This window comes from Octodon degus, unplaced genomic scaffold (assembly GCF_000260255.1).
Source record: "Octodon degus isolate 3935 unplaced genomic scaffold, OctDeg1.0 scaffold00079, whole genome shotgun sequence".
Classification (NCBI taxonomy): domain Eukaryota; kingdom Metazoa; phylum Chordata; class Mammalia; order Rodentia; family Octodontidae; genus Octodon; species Octodon degus.
The window spans coordinates 8,890,204-8,912,479 of record NW_004524655.1 but is presented as its reverse complement, the minus strand read 5'-3'; the positions used below and the strand labels follow the sequence as shown (position 1 = coordinate 8,912,479).

The window sequence follows — 22,276 nt, the reverse complement described above, 5'->3', positions numbered from 1 at the left end:
TGTCAGCGCCTGACACCCTCCTGGTGAGGACGCCGGGGAAGGCACCAGCTGCCCCCTAGTGGCCAAGGGCAAACATGCACAGAGCAGTGTCTCCCACCCCTTACAGACACGTGGCTCCCAGGGTTTCTGTGGGCAACACACTAGCCACGGACATTTTCCATGCATCGCAGTTATAGAGGCCACACTGATGGGCAACAGAAAGTCCAAATGGGACCAGGTGGGCACCAGGCCCTTGGGCAGTGAACACAGGCTTATCTTGAGAAGAAAGGGGTGCCTCGGTGGTGCTTGTGACATGAGAGCTGGGGGCTAACCAGTCCCATCTGGGAAAGCAGCCTAGTGTGCCAGGCATGACAATCACGGCCCGGCTGCAGGGTCTCCACACCTATCAGCATGGCCCATGTGGGAAAACCCAGCCCATCGCCAAGATGCACACCAGTGACCCAGCCCTCACTTCCATTCCTCCTTAAGGCTCCCACCTGCAGAAGGAGCCAGAAGGCACAGGGGCCTAAGTCCTCCAACCCTGGGCTTTCCCGACAGGGGCGAAGCTTTGTTTATGCAAGTTCTTTTTATTCCCATCAGTCACCTTTGCTGCCAACTACTCTGGCTCAGGGAGAGTCAGCCCACATCCCTGCAGCCTTCATTCTGCCTGCCTCAGCTGAGGACAGCGGAAGGCAAAGGCCATGGCCCTGGGGTGGGTGGAGGCAGGTGGGAGGTCAGGCCACAAAAGTGCTCAATGGCCGACACACCAGGGGTAGGACAAGGGCCGAGGGCCAGCCCGCTGGGTCAGGAAGGCTTCCTGGAGGAGGCAAGATGGGCTAGGCCCCGAGGCTGGTGAAGCGGGAGGCAGAGGGAGAGAAGGCACACTGTGCTGGGGCCAGATGCACATGCCCATAGCCAGGCTGGAGAGACTGAGGCGCAGGCAGGACACAGACAGATGGAGCCAGGACAGCCCCCGGGGCTGTCAAGGAAGCCCCGCCCAGCCTGGCTCTGCAGTCTCAGGGGACCCCCTGGAAGTTCTGCCACTGGGACTCGGGCACAGATAGGAGGAAGGGTGTAAAGAGGGGCTTGGAGGCCTCTGTGCCAGTGTCAGGAGCCGGGTGGTGCTGGTCCATGTGGAGGCAAACTCCACATCCAGGAGAATCTGTGGGGCGGCAGCATCTGTGTTCGACTCAGAGGCCACCCAGGGCCTGGCAGACAGGGCCGGGCAGGGAGGAGGCCAAGTGCACGGAAACACCAGGGGCCCCGATGCTGGTCTCCCAGCAGTCGAACCTGCAGCTGGTCAGCGCCTGTTTCGCAGCCTCCACTTCAGCCCGCTCCAGATCTAGAAGGCAGGTCACCAAGATGGCTGTGAGTTCCCGGCTGAAGGGATGCTCCAGCCACCCCAGGGAAAGGCCTAAGGGGACCACACCTTGCCAACAGGCTGGCAGCTCAGAGGCTTCCTGTGGCCCCTACGCACTGGGCATGCAGGGTTCTGTGCCCACCAGGGGTTGGGTGCCAGTTAAACAGAGGCTCTTGGACCTGGTGTCATGTGGACCTGGCCTTGCTACATACTGGTCACGTGGCTCTGACAAGTGGCCTTCCTCTCTAAGCCAGTCTCCTCCTGAGGGACAAGGGTCCCAAGCCCCATCCGTAGTCACCAGGAAGCTGAGATGGGCAGCACAGTGCCAACTCTCACTGGCATCACCAGCCCCGAGCAAGAATCAGTGCCAGAGCCTGGGAGCGTGGCTGCCTCCAGAGGCTGAGGAGTCACGGCCGGGGGCAAGGGTGTGCTGAAGTTCCCTGGGGCTCAGTGTCAAGTGCAGGGAAATAGAAACGTGGAGGAGAAGGGCAGAGGAGTGGGGGGGGGAGGGTCGGCAGTCCTGAAGGCAGACGTGGTGCTGCACAATGACACACCTGCCACGTTCCTGTGCTTTCTCCCCAGAGGCCTCCAAGAAAGCAAGCCCTTCATTCTGTAGCAAGAGCAAACCATCCTGGCTGCACTGTGAGGGAGTGGGCAGGGAGGTGCGGGAGACTGAAGAGTAACATCACCCTTATAGGGCTGGGGAGGTAGTCCTGAGTTCAATCCCCAGTATCAGTCAGTCAATCAATCAATTAATCAATGCCACTGTTGCACTACCAGAGAGGAAACAAAAGCCCAGAGATGGTAATTAACTTGCCCAAGGCCATGCTGCAGAGCTGAGACCTGTTCCTGGGCCTCTGCCCCCTCCCCAGGAGAATCTTCCAGGTGGAGCCTTCCTGCAAGTCCCCTGGCCACCCCCACTGCCCCAATACCTGGCCTCAGGAGTGTGATGCCACAGCCACCGCCACCCGCACCAGTGAGCTTGCTGTGCAGTCCAAGGGCCGCAGTCACCTGGCAGAGCTGGTCCAGACAGGTGTGGCCCACGCCAAGGGCGTTCAGGTGGTGCTGGTTCATGTCGATGAGCTCCTATGGGAGAAGGGGCTGTGTGTCCCCTCTTGGCCTGCCTGGGCCCCAGCGCCCCCCATGTCTGCCCAGCCTGCGTGGCTGTAGATGTGGACTGGCTAGTGCTCTGTCTGTCCAGCACACATCCCTCTCCACAGGTGAAAGGACCCTCCCTTCTGCAGGACCGCCCTTGGGACTTGGAAGGCGGAGCTCACCCTCCTGCCCTGGTGGAATCCTGGTCCTGGCCCTGATCGAGAAGGCCCTGTCCCTTGTGACTGATCAAGCGTGGGCAGGAGACCCCGAGCTGGGCCAACCAGGGCCCTCCTGGGCCTTTTCTGCTTTTCTTCCTCAGCAGCTGCTGGAGTTTCAGGCCCAGGCGGCCCAAATTACCTGCCCCACCACAGGGTCACACCATGAAAGATGGATTCTCAACCACTGGACCAAACTATGCCTGAAGCTGTTCTCTCTGCCAAAATACTCCTTTTCTGCAGAAGCCTGGGTGAAATAAGACTTCTGCCATTTGAAAAAAAAAAATGTGTCAAATAATATACCATCCCACAGCTGCCTCAGGGATAGATGTTCTGCGTAGGAACTGGGTTATATTCCCAGCAAGGTCATGAGTAGAGAAAATAGCTAAATATTTGTCTAGGTTTCTTTAATTATGCATAATGAAATTCCTGCTTTTCAAGGTTCAAACAAAGCGCATGCAGATGGAATAATAAAACCAACAGCTACCACTGCCCAGCATCCACTGTTTACATCTCGTTCACCAAACACACATAGCACCAAGGATGAGCACCCACCAGGCCCTGCTGGGAGGTCACGGGACAGGCTTGGCAGCCAGCAGGGTGGGCTTTGGGCCTTAGCCCTGTCCCTTCTTGGTCCTATGTCCTTAGCTATGGTCCTTGGCTCTGTTTGAGCTGGAAATACGGCCACAAGAGCACCTGTCTGCCTCATTACCGAGAGGAAGAAATGAGGTGGATCTTTTATACAATGTCTGCTGCAAGCGGCAAACACTCCCTGCTATGAGGATTTTCACGGGTATGTTACCATCAACCCCATCTGACAAAGCGAGAAACTGAGACTCACACCCAAGAGCCTGAGGTCACGGAGCTAGGAAGGAAGGCAATGGAAAAGCGAAGTGTGGCAAAGCGCTCTGCCTGACATGGAGCTCCCCTCTACCTGCCCTTGAGAGCACCCCCGGTGTCCCTGCCGCCACCCACTTCCTCGGGAACAAGTGGGGCTTATGGTACATGGCTCAACAGCGCAGGGCTCCACTCCAGAGCAGCGGAAGGTCTGCGTGTGTGGTGCCCATCACAAGTCATCTCTGCCGAGGCCGATCAGGTGTTCTTGCCCAGAGTTGGCTGACCACCTCTGCCCCCTCACCCCAAGCCCTCCTTTCTCCCCCAGCACATCTGACAAATGAGCAGACGGGCTTGATGGCCGGGTGGCAGCCCTGGGTGCGGCTCCCCAGCCCGGTGGGCTGCGTGTGAGAGAAGACTTCTGGGGGCCTCGCTCTGCACCCGAGCGCCAGGTGTCATGTTGCTGAGGCAGGTTCCAGACACCTGTCACATTCTGATCCAAAATCTGTCAAGGATCAGATGACAGGCTGTGACACGGGAGAACAGCTCGCTGGTTTGAGTGCAAAGCTGTCCAGGAGCTGAGCTGCACATTTCAGTGGCTGCCATCGCCAAAAATACACACAATGTATAATCAACGTGCTGCTCCGTAGCATTCTCCGGGGGCTCAACAGGGTATATTTTAGGCAGTACTCTATCATTATTAATTTCCTACTCCGGGGGACACGTTCCCTCCTTTCTCTGCAGGGGGAATCAAGAGCCAAGGCAAAGGCTGGGGAACGGAGGCAGCCAGCTGGGAATGAGGGCCAGAGCACTGGGACCACAGCAGGGCCCTGCACCCGCACACAGTAGGTGCTCATGGGAGAGGTGTGAACAAGCCAGGTGTAGTGGAGCATGCCTGTAACCCCAGCTACTGGGGAGGACGAGGCAGGAGGATCACAAGTTTGAGGCCAGCTTGGGTAACTTAGTGAGATTCCCATCAAGAGGTTGGGGATGTCGCTGAGGAGTCCTCAGGTTCAACTCCCACAGGAGGGGAAAGAAAGTCTGTCAGCGTGACTCACTGCACTTACTCACTAGACAACCTAGGAAGAAGTCATTCTCTTTAGGCCTCAGTCTTTACAACTGTAAAGTGGGGAAAACATGCTTGTGTCCCAGGCTGGCTGCTGTGGGGAGCCACAGAAAAATCACAGGTAAAAGGCTCAGTTCACTGGCAGCCTCCACGTGGGATGGGGACTGGAGACTCAAGGGCCTCGGGGGAAGGGGCACACAGGCAAGGACTGCTGCAGCCAGATGAGGCAGAGCAGTAGGGACGGTGGGGAGGCAGGGACCGCAAGGCTCCTTTGGGAGTTCTGGGAGATGCTGAGTAGTGCGGGCAGGAGACTTGCCCTGGGCAGCAGCACGGCACGCAATGGGTGGCCTGGTGCCTGTGCGTGCACACTTACCTCCAACACGAGGTACTGCTCCAGGGCCGGGGCTGTTGCCATCTCTGCCAGCACGCGCTCACATTCCCGGGATATGGCATCTATTGAGGTCAGGAGTGGGGCCACTATCTCTGGGAACTGCAGGGATAGGAAGGTAGGCCATGAACCTAGGGGCAGGCGCAGGCGCAGGCGCAGGCGCAGGGGGACCCTGGACAGCAGCCCAGCAGTGGAGGGGAGGGAAGAGTCTCCCCAGCGACACCTGTCCTGAGGAAAGCCTCCTGGCAGCCTGGCCTTTGTCCTGCTGCTGTTTCTGACACCAGAAAGGGAACCTTTGCTACCAAGCCAGCATGACAAACAAGCCTGACTGCTCTTATATCGGGAATCCCATCCTGCCTTCTGCCCAGCACATGGGAACACAGTACCTTCTTTTCTGCCCAGACTGCCTCCCCAAGTTTCCCTGTCCCTGCCACCCCAGGACCCATCCATAGCCCATCAGCTGGCCCGGGGGGGGGGGGACTGGGAATATTAAACATGGCTCCGGCCCGCCCTACGTGAAGTCTGCCCAGGAAGGAAAGAAGAAGCACCTTGATCAGCCTGTTCCTGACGCCAGCCACAAGGGCCTTGGTGCTTCGGGGGATCTTGGTGTTGGTCAGCAGGATCTGGAGAGCCGGGGGCCTGCAGTGAGAAGAGGAGGCAGGATGGAGGCGCTGGATCAGGCCAGGAAGCGCTGAGACTCCACCCACCCTGATACAGAGGAGGAAGAGGACAGCAGAGGGAACCAGCAGAGCGTATCAGCAGCCACAGCTGTCCCCATCTGAGTCCCTGTGCAGGGGGACATGGTCCCTCAGCCCCACTCATTCATGCAGTGTTAAAGGGGTAGCTGCCATGCGCCTGGCACACCGAGGGAGCCCAGCTCAGCCTGAGGACTGGGGCTAAGAGAAGGAGAAGGTCCTCGAAGGCTTCCCATGAGAATGGAGGAAGGCCAGGAAGCACCAGGCAAAGGCAGGAAGCACAAGTACCCCCAGCAGGGGAAGGTTGAGTGCAAGCCCTGAAGGAGGCAGGCAAGGGGGCTGAAGCCAGTCCTGTGGCCTGTCCAGGGGCCTGGACAGAGGGTACTGGAGAGCAGAAAAAGGTGCAGCTGGGCCTGGGACGGCCTAACATGGGGCCTGGGGAGATATCCGACCAGCCTGTGCCATGCTGGGAGGGATCCCTGCTCTGGAGTGCTCAGCAACAGTCGGGTGTCAGGTTAGAAAGGTTCTGGGTTTCGGAGCATCTGCATGAACTTTACTGGCCAAGTGGCCCTAGTTGGAAGGCAGATGAGCCCAGAGAGAAGGCAGGATGGTAGAGAATGGCTCCGTTCCTGTCCTTGCTTAGCAGTATCCAGGCACAAAACCAGATGTGGGTGTGGGGGAGCTGGAGCTGGGTACTCTTTTGTAAAGCCACAGGCCCCACTGTCCATGGGCTGAGCTGCCTCTGGGTTTTGTGGGGCAGGCGCCACAAAAGCCCCCCACCCCCATCTAACCCGTTTTACAGAGTGTTGCAGGCCAGGGCCAGATGATGGAGAATTTGGATGTGCCCTGGCCCAAGACAGCTGGAGGCGCAGACCCCTTGACACCTTTATGCGCGCTCTCTTCACAGCTCAAGATTGTAAAATCCAGCAGGGCTGGGAAGGGCTGCCGGAGACCTGCTTTATCTCACCGCCCATAAGCCCATGAAATTAATATCGATTCTCAGCCTTGGAGGCCGGCTCTCTTTTTCCTTTTTTTACTTTACAAAAGATGAACATTCTATTTGGCTTTTCTCTTCCCTTTCAAGACAAGCTGTTGCTCAAAAGGGCAGCGTTCTGGGAGGCCACATCTTGATCCACTTCACAAACAATGCGTTTTTTCATGGAGACGCACTGTGCGTGCTTGGTGGGGGGGAAGGGCCCCTCTTTAAGCCATCCGTGGGATTAATGTGGAGCGGGCCTCTGGGCTTCTCCAGGGACCTGCCATCTGCTCACAGTGGGGCCCTGCAGCAAGCGGCAAAGGTCACTTTGCTCTGTTCCCACCCAGGGGGTGTGGGGGGGAGGGGCTGTGGTCGCATCTTCATCTTTCTCAAACAAGTCCTCCATGAAAGGGCCTGCCGCCTGCCCCACAAAACCCAGGCTCCAGTGCCATCCTGTGACCCCGCTTCAGGGATCTGCCCTGGAAGCACTTACATGAGCAGGGCCCAGCACCCCCGACCTCACTGCCTCTCCTCACTCCCCCAGCACACACCACTCAGTCATCCTCCTCCCTGCTGCCTCTCCTGCCCCAGGACCTTTGCACTTGCATCTGCCCTGCGACTCCTCCCGTAGCCACGACTCATTTTTATTTCATCAGGTCGCTGCTCCAACACGCCCTCCACAGAGGGCCTCTGCGCACCCCCTCCAATCACCTTCTTTCACTCTTTGCTTCCTGAGGACACTGCCACTTCCTGAGAGACCCTCAAAGGCTGGCTGTCTCCCTAACAAATGAGTCCTGTGTGGACAGAACCCTCTCTTGTCCCCTCTGAGCACAGCAGAGTTGGTGCTTGACAATGTCTGGGAACAGATGAATGAATTGGTCAGCAAACACCTAGGCACTCCGGGTGCTATTTCTGATAATATAAATGAGACAATGGAGGCTGCGGCAGAAGTGACCCAGCCAAGGGCGCCGAAGGCAAGTGGCAGGGGCACGGCACAAATTGCGCTGGGAATACTACAGCTCTGCCTGTCACTACAGGGACAGGCAGCAGCTCAGTCTCCACCGCTCAGCTCCTGCCTCCTCATTACGCTACTTGCTGGAAGCTGGCTTCCCCTCCAATGCTTAGGGTACAACTGGCTGCAGGGGCCCTGGAAATGCAAGTGCCTCCACCTCCCTCCAGGAGCCCCACATCCAGCCCCCTGCTGGCACCTACTGCAGCTTTGGGACCCTCCGCTGCCTTATCTCTGAGCCTCCCCGCTTGCTCATGTGGACACAGGCCAGCTGGCAAAGCTAACTCCAGGGGCCAGGGCACCCCTGGCCATGACCCGACTCAGGCAGGCAGAGGAAGTGAGTGCAGCTCCTGAGTGGTTCTGCTTCCCTGTGAAGAGCAGAACTGGTGTTCAAAGGATCTGGCCTTCCAGGGGACACTGAGCAAGGTTGGGAAGCGGTTTTGACTGTCTCAGATGAGGCGGTCTACCGGCTTCAATGAGCAGAGGCCAGGGATGCTGCTGAACATCCTCTAACACACAGGACAGCCCTGCCACAATGAATGATCTGGTTCTCCATGTCACCAGCAGCGCTGAAAGTGAGAAAACTGACATGAAGCCAGAGAAGGGAAGACTTAGCTCTGGGGAGCCAGCAGGGCCAGGATGGGAAGTTCCTATAGGGTCAGACAGGGGCTGGGCGGGCATTATCACGATCCAGATGCTAAGCCACTAATAGGTCCAGCTGCCATCTACAAAAGATGCCCTAGGGCAAAGACGCCAGGGACAGTGCCAGACCCTCCCAGACACAGAGGCCCACTGAGGCAGAGAAGTGCCCAGGGTCAAACACTGCCACCCAGTATGGAACACCAAAAAGGTCCCCAACTCTCTCTTGGTGCAAATTTAATTCCTTGCATCTGACATTTCTAACACAGGTACAAACAGAACTGAGGATGCTAATGTCTAAAATGCATACCTGCCCTGTTAGCTCCGGAGGGTGGTGGGCTGTAGAAACACGCCAACCAGGCCAAGCTTTGCCAAGCTGCCCCTCTGCACTAAGCTTCCCACAAGTGGGCTTGGCACTGCCTTGCTTTGTGAAACTCCATGAAGGCGATGATCACATCGTGCGGCTGCGGCTTTTGTATGCCTGTCTACCCTGCTTCCGGGCCTCGGGCACAGGAAACCGTCCAAGGTCCAGCTCTACATTCCTAGGCCCCAGATGTGCCATGAGGAACACAGGAAGAGACCACTAAATGAAGAGACAAATGAGCACACCGACGAATCTGTAGCCAGGGCCTGGGGACAGGTGCTTTCTGGAAGGTGTAGGGATGGCCACACATGACTCCCCTTCAGTCTCCCAGTAACTTAAGAGCTGGTGTGGTGGAGAAAGGGCAACTGCCAGGTCTTCACCGAGTTGGGTCCGCAGAGCCAGCACAAGGTGGCGAAGGCTACAGCAGGGTGGCAAGCCCAGGGACACCTGCCTCAGTGGTGTTCTCCCCCGACCTGTGGATGTGACTGCTCTCCCACAGTTACCTGTTTAGGCATGAAATCTTCCCCTGCTGGTATCGGAGGGCTCCTCCTAGAGAGAACAAGGAGCCAGTCAGGGAGGAAAAGCTCTGAGAAGGGGCTGGACTCTGGGTTGGGCCACTGTGTATTGGGCCCACAAGGAAACAGGCCAAACAACATTCCCAGCTGCAGGCAGGAAGGGCCTTGAGCCTTGTGAGGAGGCTCGTACCAGGCCTGGGCTCTTGGGTGCTCTCCTCTCTCCCAACTGCCCCATTTCCCAGCACCAGGCCTTGTGAGGTCAAGTGTGGGCTTGTAAAGTGTGCAGCAGCAGCTTGGCAGCTTAGCGGGCAGACCTCCCCAAGGCTCAGATGCTTATCCATGCCCAGCCCCAGAGGCTAAACCAGGGGGTATGTGCTAGATCCCTGAGATTTCACCCTTTTCCTCAAAATCCACTGGTGCCATGCATCCCAAGCCAACAAAGCCAGAGTACCTATCAATGAAGTAAGACTCCTCATAATACAAAGAAAGACCGCAGGCCCACAGCACACCTACCCCAGGTGCTGATGGCATTGTCCACACCAGAGGGGTTCCCGTGGATCACCCTCTCCCCACGGAGGGCCCACTGGTTAATTAACTCCAAATCCTCCTCAGGCCACCTGCAGGCACAGAAATACATCTTTATCTTGGTAGTCATGACGTGGGAGTGGGATTACCTCAGGCAGCAGAGGGCAAGGGCTATAGGCCGAGTGTGGTAGGGAACGGAGGCAAAAGGCTGGCCCCATAAGCTCAGAGGAAGTGTAGTGGCCGACAGCCTCTCAGCTCAAGGAGTGCCACACCTCCTCTCCTTCCTTCCCAAACTGCGCTGTGTAGGAGAAAACACGGGGGCTTTCAGGTGACACAGTCCTCCTTCATCTCTTCCTCTGTGCCTGTCACCTGGTCTCTCTGGACCTGACTTTCCTCAGCAGGGAAATAGTTAACCCCACCCTCCTCTGAGACAGTGTGTGTGCCTGTGTGTGTGTGTGTGTGTGTGTGTGTGTGTGTGTGTCTAAGGCTGGCAATATCCCTATGAGGTATCCACGTGAGGGAGGTGGGAAATGTGCCTGGAAGGGACCTCTCTGGAGGGTCCAGCTCCCAAGCCAAGCCTGTGCTCAGGAAGAACAAACCGAGGGGAAGATGCTTCCCAAAGCCCCAGCGGCAAGGCTAAGGTACACTCATTACAGATTTGAGCTCCGCGGGGCCAGGCTGACAGAGTAGTCCCCAAGTCTCTTGGAAGCACCAAGTGTCTTCTTCGGAGCAGCCACATTTTGGCAGTGCAGCTTTGGGCAAGTCAATTAACCACTCTGAGTCTCCTTTATCTATCCAGGGAGAACTTCAGGGCCCTACAACTCACCCAGCAGCTAAAGGGCTGCAACCAAAACCAAGTTAACCCTAGTTAATGTTTAGCACCAGGTACACAGCTTAGTGCTGAACACTTTCTCAGTTGGACCAGCTCCATCACTGTTACCAGAGCCCCACAGGGAATGTGTGGCTATAAAAACTCTTCACACAGAAGGGGAAACTGAAGCTTGGGGGGTACAACAGCCACAATGGTGCTCACAGCCACATCAGAACCACACAGGTCTGAACCACTGAACTTCGCAATACTCATGAGATTTATTCATTCAATACCAACTGAGCCATGACTACCCTATGCCTGTACCTACGCTCATGGCAGGGGGAACAGCCATGGCTCTGGCTTCCCGGAGGCTGGAGTCTCATTGCGAGGGTGAAAGTTAGTGAGCATGGAATGCCACAGCTCAGGTAAGTGCAGACAGCTGAGTGGAGCACTCTGTTCTCTAACACGGAGGAGGCCTGGGGGTGAGGGGAGACAGCCAGGCATATGACTGGGATGGCCTGAGGCAACGCACCAGCTGGTGCAGGGCCTGGGACTGGACACAGCTGGCCCTGTCCAGGAAGCAAAAGGTGGCACTGTGCCACGGAAGAGGTGAGTGATGGAGGAGAAAGTCCAGCAGTTATCAATCAAGCCCAGTCCTGGCCCTCCACCAGGGTGAGGTTCCTTCTTTAGGGGCTCAGCCCCAAGCCTTCACAGGACCCTGGGCTTGAAAATGCCAGGGAACAGGTAGGGCAGGGGTCTGCTCCCTGCACAGGGCCTGCAGAGCAAGTGGGTGCTCGGGCAGGTGGGAAAACTGGCCAGAAGCGACATGAGAGCGAGCACATGGCCACACTACACACAGGCACACACGGAGCAGTTCTCTGCTTTTTGAAAAGCAGAGCCAGGTTCTTGGTCCTCATACAGGGATCCATTCAGGAGACTTGGGCCAGCAGGTTGCCACTGCTCTGGGCTATAGCTAGGGATCAGCCCACAGTAATGAGCATCCGTCTCTAAAGTGCTCTCCTGAGTCAATGCCTCATCCCAGCATCACCAAAGAGCAAGGCCGGAAGGGTCCCCAAGAAGTCATGGGTTGGGGCCCTGACTTCCTGATGAGGAAATGGAGCTTCAGAGAGAAGAGGTCACCCAAGGCCATGCAGCAAGTTAACAGGCAAAGCTTCTGCAACGCTTCGCGACAGCAGCCTGGCACTACCTGGGGCACAATCTCTCACGCTTCCTGACTCCTCCCTTGACCAACAGTAGCTTCTACTGCATATTCCAAGCCACCTCTTACACACAGAGCCACTCAGAGCTGGTCTGGGGAGCCCACAGACCTGGCCTGTGGGGATGAAGGCAGTCCTGGGACTCAGGCTGAGACCAGCTGTTAACTCCACCTATAGGTCTCCAGAAAGGAATTACCAGATGTGACAGGGACCAACAGAGCCAGGGGAAACAACCGTAGCATTTTCATGCCTAAGAAGAAATAGTTCAAACCGAACTCAGGTGGACAGAGCTCTTCAACCACAGGCCAGAGTGCTGCTGGTCACGGAGTCTGGCTGCCTCTGTGCCCTGCTAGGGTCCATGAGGTGGTGACAAACCTACGTTCAGGCTGGCACCCAGGGCCATCCGAGCAGCCTTCATGGATGCTGGCTTAGCGGGGAAACAGAAGAGACCAGCAGCTTAGCTGGAACAGCACAGCTGAGCTCCACATGGCTGGTACCACAAGCTCCCCAGTGGGGTGGATCACCAACCCCAGTGACATATGCCCCTCAGAGAGGCTTCACAGTGAGGCTGCCAGGGGACTTCTGTACACCCCCCTAATGCCACAGGCTCTGGGTAAACTACATAGCCACTCACATTGGGAGAGTTCTCTTGGAGAGTCCACAGGTGACAGAAACAATCGGCCACCAGTGAGGACTGTGGCTTCCTCCATGGGCACAAAGGTGAGGACACAATGGACATACCTCTGGATGCTGATTTTTGAACGCACTGCACTTTTTTTTTTCCTGTTCATGTCTTGTCCAGCCCACTGCCCTCTATGTACAGACTCAAGTCCTTTCTAGCACACCCTAGGCACCTGAACCCCAAAGAACAAAGATGGGGGTAAAAGAGCACAAGAATAAAGAGCTCAGTCTTTGGTTTCAGACATTCCACTCTCCTAGCATGAGCTGTACAGTGCTGGGCCAGCCATGTGGCCTTTCTGGGCCTTGTTCTCCTCACTTGGAGAGTGGCCACCAGTCAGATCTCACCTCAGAGTGGCACAGTGAGGTCCCAGTAGGGGCCTACGATGTGGGTTCTGACACGCAGAAAGGTCACGGACCAGGGTGAGAACTGTGATCACCTGCTGGTGCTGTCCCCGTCCTTCAGTGGATTAGAGATGTCCTCACACGCTGTCAGGAGAGCGGCTGCCAGGCATACGCAGTAGGCGGCGCTGGAGCCCAAGCCCGCCCCAGGGGGCAGTTCCGACCACACGGTAATGTCCAGGCTCAGCAGGGCCCTGAAACACATCAGGGTGCAAAGTGTGACTCGCTTGAAGGACAGAGAGTACTGGGTTGAAGTCAGGGCTGGGGACCAGGACTGGACATTGGCCAGGACTAACACGGAGACCTCATCTCCCAAGCCAACCCATGGGACAGCAAGGCCCTATGATCAATCAGGGCCCGAGGCAGGTACTAGATCCATTTGAATAAAACATGAGAAAAGGTCTGGGGGGTGTAGTTCAGGGTGAAGGTCCTGAGTCAATCCCCAGTATCAAAAAGCAAAATAGAAGAACAACAAAATCAGACACGGATCAGGGTGAGAGCAGTTACAGTGTTGGGGCTATCTTCTATATATTTCTAATCCCCCTTTTCTGAGAAAATTGTCAATAATAGTAAGAGCTATGTGCCAGTCTCTTGGCCCTACCATCAGCCTCATCACAGCTCTATTAAGTGGGTGCTGTCACAAGGAAACTGAGGCTGAGAGAAGGCAAGCACCATCAAGGAGCGACCTAGAGAGGCTAAACCAGTGTGGCTTCCCTATGCAACCCGGTGACACTGCCTTGACAGTGCTGTCACCCGCTGGTGCACATCAGCATTCACAGATCTTGTCAGAAAGCGAGAGGAACAACAGTTCCCTAGAACAGCAGCCAAGCCCTGGAAGAGGCTACACCATGAGCCCAGGAGTAGAAATGCCTTGGGCTCTAGTGCAAAGAGAGCGCGGGAGGGAGTAGGGATACATGTGTCAGTGTGGGTGTTAGAGCACGCAGACTACTATCCTAGTCTTGCCCTCACTAGCGAGCTGAACAGCCTTAGGCCCTGGGTGAAAGGAAGCAATGCCTCTGAGTTCTGGGACTGCCACCAAGTGCCTTCTACAGCATGTCTGGCAGGGTGCTGAGGACCCATGCTGAGGACAGTCAAGGGCTATGTCTCTAGAGACAGAGGAGGCAGCACTCCCTGGAGACTCAGCAAGAGGCTCATGCATCCTCCAGCTTGCCCCAGCTCTCCGGGGAGCTGAAGCAGGATCCCTTCGTAGACCCCATACCTCTGCTTCCGGCAGATGCCCAGGTATAAGTACAGGAAGGCCAGCACAGCCAGGTGCTCAGGCCCGGCACAGTTCCTGGGCATCCCGTCCACTTCCTTCAGCTTCTCCAGCTGCTCTGGGGTGGGCGCTGGGACATCACCTTGTTCTGTCACAACACAAGCAAACACAGGTGGGTAAGAGGGTCTCGGGTGCTTTTATAAACAGAGTATAAAGAAAGCCAGGCACCAATGGGATCAGAATGGGGGAGCACATGAATTTAGGGTCCAAAGGCTACAGCCACATTGATCTGCTGGGAGTGGGCAGACTTGGGTCTGGGTCTTGAGGCCATTCACTGGCCTCCAGCCTGTAACTTGCTCTCTCTGAACCTCAGTTTCCCTCCTTGGTAAAATGAGACAATTTACAGCACCTCTTCACAGGGTTGCTGTGAAGACACAGTTAAGTGAGTGGATCTCTCAGCATACCTCCTAGCACACAGGACGCATTTAATAACCAGTAGTTTAAACACACACACTTGCGTGCCCACGGAGCACATGCTAGGTCAGCCACTCAAAAGCTGGGCTTTCACCATCCGCCGTACAAAACCAAAAATCAAAAGCAGCACTACATTATGCCTGAGACACTCTGAAGGCTCAGAAGATAATTAGCAGGAATGGGAACTCCATAAAAACACTGCATGCGAGATGCTGCCTGGGCAGGAGCAGAAGGTGAGGTAGCAGGTTTGTGACATGTTGGGGCCTGGACTTCTTTGCTCTGGGACGCTAAGGAGGCTGAGCAAGTCTGACCAGCTCATGTTTAGATGTCACCCCAACAGCCTCAGGTCAGGTTCTACAGGTACATGAGTTGGAGCTGGGTGCACCTGTATCGGGACACTTTGAGGCACCCATTTGGTGCTCAGCAAATATGAGCTGGGTGCATCCCCGGCATGTTTAATCCAGCCAGGCTGGTGACACCACAGAGCTCTGCAATACATGTGCCATCGGCTACAGGAACCAGAGACTTGGCCTCTCTGTCACGGACATGCTGTGGGGCCTGAGCCCCTGGACCATGGAGTCTTGACTTTCCCATCCATAAATGGGGTGAATAACATCACCTACTTGCAGGAAAGGCTGGAGAACTCTAAGGACGCTAACAGGTGGCCACACCTCACACAGCACCTGCACACGCAGAAATGTCAATGACAGCTCAATGTAGTTACTGCCCTGGGGAGGGCAAACAAAAGCAGATCCTTGTAACCTAGCAAACACCGGGTCTCAAAAGGCTGTGATTAAAAATTAAAAAAAAAAAAAAACAAAAAACAAGGCTGTGATTCCTTTTGTGTCCTACATGAGGTGGGTAATCAAGCCCTCCTGTATTTACTGGGCTTGGTATCTCAGCCCTGCCCTCACCTCCGGTCCTGCTGGATCCTGAAAACATCACTCAGCCAGGCAACATGAGCCCACCTGCGGGGGCGCAGTGGTTGAAGCGACCTGCCCTGGCTCACCTGGGGATCAGAGGGACAGAGACAGGTGTCAGCATACCTGGCTGCTCTGGGTGCATGTGGGGAACCTATAAAAGCAGCAGCCGGTCCTCAAGGAACATGGCTGGGTGGCCCCAGGTACCACAGAAAGCAAGTCCCAGCTGCTCTGGCTGGCCACTTTTTGAAACATGCTCCAAAGACTCTAACTGATGGGTTAACCCAGGTAACACACCCAGCCCTACCACCACTGCAGGTCTCCAGCAAGGGGGCGGGGCCAGGAATCCACCTGCAGTAGCAACCCAGCAGCAGCCTCCCTGAGGGAGCCCCAGATGTGTAGCACATGACACAAAGAGTTGCTGAAGTGAGACCCTGAACACCCTGTAGACCCTTTCCTAAAATACAAAAAAAAAAAAAAAAGTCACAAGAATAAGAAAAAAAAATGTTACAGGTCTGTCCTGTTACAATTCTGTATATGGTTAGATTTCTAAATTTCTTTGTAAAATTATGTAAATGCTTATTTCTACCTTTATAAAATTATTTTTCCTACATATTCTGTAAGGTCTTAAAGTTTAACATACCAATATTTGATGGAAAATACCTGTTCCATGATATGCCAAAGATGTTTGATATTTAGACAGGGTAAACCAAGCTGCATATATTGCAGGTTAATAATAAGCTTCTCTTCTGGAGGGTTAACAACTTAAGTTAGCAGTCCAAAATTGGAGAAAAGGAAGGGCTGCAAGGTCAGCCAACATTTTGGCCCTAGCCTTTCAAGGTCAGCAAAGACTCGGGACATAGGAGAACCTGTACTGTAACAACAAGTAACTCAGTTGTGCTCCAAATTTTCTGATCAAGAAGATATCATGGAGCCACAGAGGAATGTGATCGATGATGTATAGTGTGCCTAGGGAGAGTCATGTGGAGAGAAAAAACATTCTCTCAGGCTTTCACAGAGAACAAATTGGCAAGCAATGGCCATAACTCATCCTCATGGCTGACACTGACAAAGGATCTACAAAGTGCAGTATAGGGCTACAGGATAAATCCTGAGGGTGCTTGACTGACCATATGAGATACAAAAGTTACATTTCTTGCTATATAGGTCTTGCTTTATCTTGGTTTTAATCACCCGGAAGAAAAGTATAAAAACGAGGTATATAAAGTAAAGCCATATTAATATGATGAGCTGTAAAAGGCTCAAGTCAATAACTTCTGAGGATAACCCACTAATATTATAGACTGCTAGACAGTGTTGGATTGTTTAGCTGAATTCAAACACCTTAGTATTTAGATGTCAATAGAATATTCACCTCTGACAGGACTAAACATAAAAAAAGGTGATACAAAGGAAAGATCATTTTGTATTTATATATACAAAATAGTTAGGATAGATATACAGCTACTTTTGCTTAATTAAATGAGAAGAAAGAGGTATACTAATAGTGTTTGGACAGGATATCCTGTCTGCTTCTTGTACTATGGATAACCGCTAAGAAGATAACAATGTATTGATTATCGAAACTGTCCTATTTTTCAGCTTTAAAACTGTCTCATTCATATGTATTTCTCAATAAAATAAAAATTAAAAAAGAAAAGTTGTGGAAATGAGGTTTGGTTTCTTTGTGTGTGACGCCAGGGTTGATCCCAGCACTCTACCACTGAGCTACGGGCCCCATCTGCAACTTTCAGCTCTGGCTCCAGCTTCAATTGGAGTGGCTACAGCTCCTCATGGAGAGCGGGGTTCGGGTGCAGTCTGGAAGAAACTGCTAGAGGATGTTGCTGAGAAACACTGGTGCCAACGTCATGATGTCAGTCCCAAGAGGAAAGAGCAGACGGAACAAAAACTAACTCGAGCTCCAGGGCTGATGAAGATAGACCACTGGCTCATGGGTGGCTGCAGGCTTCCCCATGCCACCGGCACAGAAGGAAAGTTCTGATACACTGAAGGCAAAAATACCTCTCCTTTTCTGAATAGTGGAGGAGGCCTGACCCAATTTTGGTTAAAACAAAAAACAAAAAGCAAAAAACCAAAAACCAAGAGATTGCCCTATCTCAATCAATCTAGCTATCCATTTACAGAAAACAATCCAGGAGAATTAATACCAAAAGCCTTAGAGTCACACTGGGAAAGGACGGAAAGAGCAACCAGTGACTTTTTTGTTATAATGTCCCACGGCTGACTGTATTTTCCAGTAATAACCATAAATTATTATGAAAAATTATTATGATGATGATTATGGGAATGGAACTCAAGGCTTTACATGTTAACGACACATTGTACACTGTTACACCCTCAGCCTTATTTTTAATGATACGAAACACCAAGGCATTCCTTCTCTTTGTTAAAAGTGACAATGAGAAGGTGGTGGTAGGCAGGCCTTATGCTCAGCCCCCAGCCCCAGGACTTTCCCAGAGGGAATGATCACCAGTGTCACTCTGATATCTATGCCCGAGACCTTCCTCTGCACTTTGGCACACAGATTTATAAGTAAGTACACACTTATGCTGTTTCTCAACTTGTGTTTTTTCACTGAACAACAGGACTTGCTGATCTGTCCAAAACAGCCCATGGAGATCTTGGACATGGTTTTATAGTCTTAAATTAAATGATAATTTAAATGTCATGATGAATGAGGTGAATTTTATGTGGTCATGATAGAAAACACACAGAGAGAGAGAGAGAGAGGAGAGAGAGAGAGAGAGAGAGAGAGAGAGAGAGAGAGAAAACTCCCTGGAGTGGCTGACTTCTGGGTTGCTTGGAGACAGTCTGGAATAACTAGTCAGCTGCTTCAGGAGCCAGACTCTAACCACACTTGGTTTTCCCTCCTAGCATTTACCTAGAAAGTTTGTGTCCAGCAGCTGGAGGTTGGCCACATCCCAGGTCAGCTTGGTACCAATGTTTGGCAAGTTCAGGGTCACTTTCCCATTGCTGTGGGGTTGAAGCCTGAGGAATGTTCTCAAGTTCAAAGCCACTGCCAGCGCTACCTATAGGATAAAGGGGGAAAGCAGTAAGCTAAGGGTGGGTGGCAAGAGGGCCAGTGTCAACATGCTGAGAAATAAGGACAAACAATAGCATACTCTCCACTCTTACCCTTCCCTTAGCAGACATTGCTAATCAAATAGCATACTTACCTCTCTTACCCTTGCCCTTAGCAGACACTGCTAATCAACCTGGGCTCACTCTCACTGAGCTTGGGCCACTACCACTCAATTAGGTATCTATGTGTATCTGCCTTCTCCTGAACTTCAGAGCTTCTCAACACTACAGAATTGCTTTCCCATAAGCACTACATTTTCAAACAGAAACATAAGTTTAAAATATAATTTAAAGGCATAAAAAATAGCAAGTGGAGTGCAGGAGTGAAAAAAAAGGAATGGACTTTGGATTCACTCTCAGCTCTACCAAGGTACAGAGAAATTGGTCAAGTTGACCAACTCTTTCCAAAGCTTCAGCTTCTGTATCTGTAAAATATAATACAAAAAAGTTCCTTAGGGGAAGCTATAAGGATTAAATGAGATAATTCACGTTTCTAACTCTTGCTAGATCATTTTTACAACTTCTAAGCAATATAGCACCCCAAAGCTCAATCTTCCAACCTCTTTTTCTTGCCACCAAAGCTCATTCTCTAGGTGTTTTCATTCCACTTGCAAGACTTTCTCTTTTTGCCACCCCACTGAGAGAAGCCAGAGATCCTCTCTGATCTGCTCCCAGGCTATGCCTGAGCCTCAAGGTTTCCCTTTTATCTTCCAATCTCCAATGGTCCGGGCCTTTATACCTTGCCATGGACCACAGCATGTTCCCCATGGAGGATGACTTTCCCTGGAGCTGACACCACCAGCGCTCCTGACAACATGGCTCCGCGGAATCCTAAAAGGGAGAAAAGAACAAACGTCCTTAGATGTTAGAACCAGAAGGAAGAGATATTTGAGGCAGCCCAGTGCAGGCCTGTCATTATAACAAGAACCCAGCTGTGGTGGGCGCACATGTGATCCCAGAATTTGGGAGGCTGAGGCAGGGCGGCAACACCACCCTGGACTACACAGTGAAACCCTTCACCAAAATCAACAACAGCAACAAGTGGCAGCTTCCATTCAACACTAGCCATGAACCAGAAAGACAGCACAGTGTACCAGTCAACTGGACAAGAAAGAAAGATCCGGGTTGGAATCTTAGGCCTTCCGCTCTATAGTGATGTCATCTTAGCCAACTCACTTAGATGGCTATGAGCCTAGGTTTCCCCACACATTACACTGAGACAATAATGAAACCTACTTTAATGGCTTGCTAGGAAGGTTAAATCAGTGCAAGAGAAACCCTTAGCAGTGTCTGGCACACTGATCACTCAATTAGTAACAGTTACTCATTATTAGCTGTGTTCTTGGCTTCAGCTCTTACTACTACTATTATTGAAGGTTAAAATTTACATGAGAGCTGGGGGTGTAGCTTAGTGATGGTGCGCTTGCTTAGCGTGAGCAGGCCATGTCTTTGATCCCCAGCAGCATAGAGGCACAGAAAGAAAGAGGGGCGGGGGAGGAAGGGAAGAAACGCAGCGAAGAGAGGCAGATTTCCAAGGGCCAGACAAAACTCTTTGCTGCTTCCTACGTATGATAATTACAAACAAGCCTGCAGAAAACACCTGTTACGCCCCATTCTGCACACTTAAGCGATGATCACTAGATGACAGCATCCTAGAAAGTGCCTTGCTAGGTGGGAAACAATCAGAGAAGCTGAGAGCCCGGCGTGGGGTCGTCCTGGGTCTCGGATCTCGCTCCACCCAGTCGCACGACTCCAGCCTCTCACCTGCCGCCGCCACAGCCCTGTGCGCTAGATCCGGAGCGGCTCCTATACTCCTCCATCCCACAGCGCCAGCCGCTGGAGGTGGCCCTTCTTTCCGTCCAGCCAATCAGAGGGCGCAGGCTCCTCTTTTACTAACTGGCTTTTACTAAGTCTATAGGTGTCGAGCGTCAAACCGTCAAGGATTTTTCCCGCCCCACCTCTCCTTTCATCCAATAGAAAACAAGTTCCTGGGAGTATCCCGCCCTGGTGCGAGGACCACGGACCAATGGGAAATGGCGGTTTGGCGGTGGTGCGGCCGGCTATGGGCGGAGTCAGCCGAGGTCTGGACGGTAGCCTGGAGAAGTCAACCCGAAACGAGACGCGTTCCCCCCCCCCCCCCCCGCCAAGCTCATGGCTATGTGGGTCGTGGGAGGCCGTTTCGGCCTCCGCGGGTGTTTTGTCACATACAGGCTGCTTTGTTCCCGTTTCCAGAGCCGCGGCTGTCAGGACGTAGAAGACAAGGACAGGTAGGTGGCTGAGAGAGGAGCCCGATCGCCTGCCGTGAATCACGTGGTGTTGTCGCCAGGGTACGTCATCCTGGTGACGTTCCCTCGCCCTTGACGTCACCGTGGGCTTCTTGTAAACCAGAGACCCGGTTGGCTTTGCGCAAGGCCTGTGGAATCCAAGCTGTCATCAGTCAGGGCAGGGCATACATGATCCCACGCAGGCCAGGAGGATCGTCCTTCAGATTTTGACATGAGTAGTTTGTTCTCAAAGACATTGAGACACAAATATGTTCTAAACATGGCTTTCCTCAAAGTATATATGGCTTTACTTTCAAACTTGCACCCTGACTCCCAGACCTCAGAACCTGTAGAGTAACACGAATTCACAATGATTAATGGAGCTGCTAGGTCCAGTGATTTAATCTTTTACTTTGGAAAGTCACGTTTTAAAATCTGACCTGTATATGTAAGTAATACTGCTATTTGATAATGCCTCCCCCTCTCCAGGCTGTAGCTGAGTGGTAGAGCATTTGCCCAGCATGTGAAAAGCCCTGGGTTCGATCCCCACCATCACAAAACTTTAAACTTCCAGGGGTGGGGGTGAGGGTGGTGGGTGGTGATGGCCAGTTTTCAAACCTTGTTTTAGCAGTTCATTTCTGAACATACATGAAGCCTTAAAGAATGGAAGTAGTCTAGTTTTATTTTCCTCCAGAGGCCTTATTTTGGTCGTTAAAGGAAGTATTGAGAAAGTAGACGTAACATTTGGGGTGCTGGGTAGGATACTCTTGGGCATGAGCCCTAGCTTTGCCTCTTCCTTCTTGGGTGACGGGAAGATAAATCTTAACTTTGTGCTATTTTCCTCAATAGAAAAATGAAGGTAAGAGGTAGTGTGTACCTTTGGGGTCGTGGGAAGAATCCAGGAATACTTTGAGAGATGATGCCTGTTATCCACCATGACCTAGGAGCTACTAAGAGTGAGCAGTCAATTCAGGAAATACACATTAAACGTCTACATTTAGCAGTGTGCTAATCAGCTATGGCAGGTGGAGATATGGACAAGACACAGAGCTTGCCCACAAAAGGCTTGCAGTTAGAGGAGATGGAGGGCATATATGTCATTAGGAGGGTGCCATCCTCGTGGGGGGTAAGTGCTACCCCTGGGTGCTAACAGTAAGCTGGGGCCCTGGGCGAAGGTGCCCCTCTGTGTGAGTCATTCCCACTTACCAGGTCTTGGTGTCTGTTTCTCATTAGGATACAGCCTTCCTCGAAGACACACAAGATTCCCAAGATTTACACCAAAACAGGAGACAAAGGTAGGGTAGGAACACAGGTGGAAAAGGTATATGACAGACATTGCTTTAAAGTTCTTCCAACTTCTCTAGAGCCAATAAAAAGTATGTCACAGATCTGAAGATATATTACAAAAATGTGATATGAAATGAAAAATGCAGGAGATGGCTCAGTAGAATAAGCGCTTGCCTGGTAAGCGTAAGGGCCTGAGTTCAATCCCCAGTTCCCCCCCCCAAAAAAAAAAGAAGAAGAAGGAGGAG

At 52.8% G+C, this 22,276-nt stretch overlaps 2 protein-coding genes across 3 annotated transcripts in view; one reads left to right on the top strand and one right to left on the bottom strand.

Moving 5' to 3' along the window:
* Window positions 1–276: 276 nt before the first annotated feature.
* Mvk (mevalonate kinase) lies at window positions 277–20,775 on the bottom strand. 2 transcript variants are annotated; one of them, XM_004636353.3, is made up of 11 exons: window positions 20,689–20,775; window positions 19,220–19,311; window positions 18,281–18,428; window positions 13,988–14,132; window positions 12,807–12,962; window positions 9,649–9,752; window positions 9,124–9,169; window positions 5,486–5,576; window positions 4,923–5,039; window positions 2,272–2,425; window positions 277–1,321 (listed from the first exon to the last, which is right to left on the bottom strand). In XM_004636353.3, exons 2-11 carry the CDS (start codon window positions 19,295–19,297, stop codon window positions 1,170–1,172), a joined length of 1,191 nt encoding a protein of 396 aa, XP_004636410.1. In that variant the 5' UTR covers window positions 19,298–19,311; window positions 20,689–20,775; the 3' UTR covers window positions 277–1,169. The 2 variants fall into 2 exon arrangements, with proteins under 2 accessions (XP_004636410.1, XP_023576724.1); XM_023720956.1 differs by lacking the exon at window positions 20,689–20,775 and adding an exon at window positions 20,245–20,340.
* Window positions 20,563–22,276, top strand: part of Mmab (methylmalonic aciduria (cobalamin deficiency) cblB type) — a 14,007-nt gene continuing 12,293 nt past the window's right edge. The window contains exons 1-2 of the mRNA XM_004636352.2: window positions 20,563–20,747; window positions 21,978–22,039. Of these exons, the coding sequence (XP_004636409.1) occupies window positions 20,632–20,747; window positions 21,978–22,039 (178 nt within the window). The 5' untranslated portion in view covers window positions 20,563–20,631. The remainder of the gene's footprint in view (window positions 20,748–21,977; window positions 22,040–22,276) is intronic.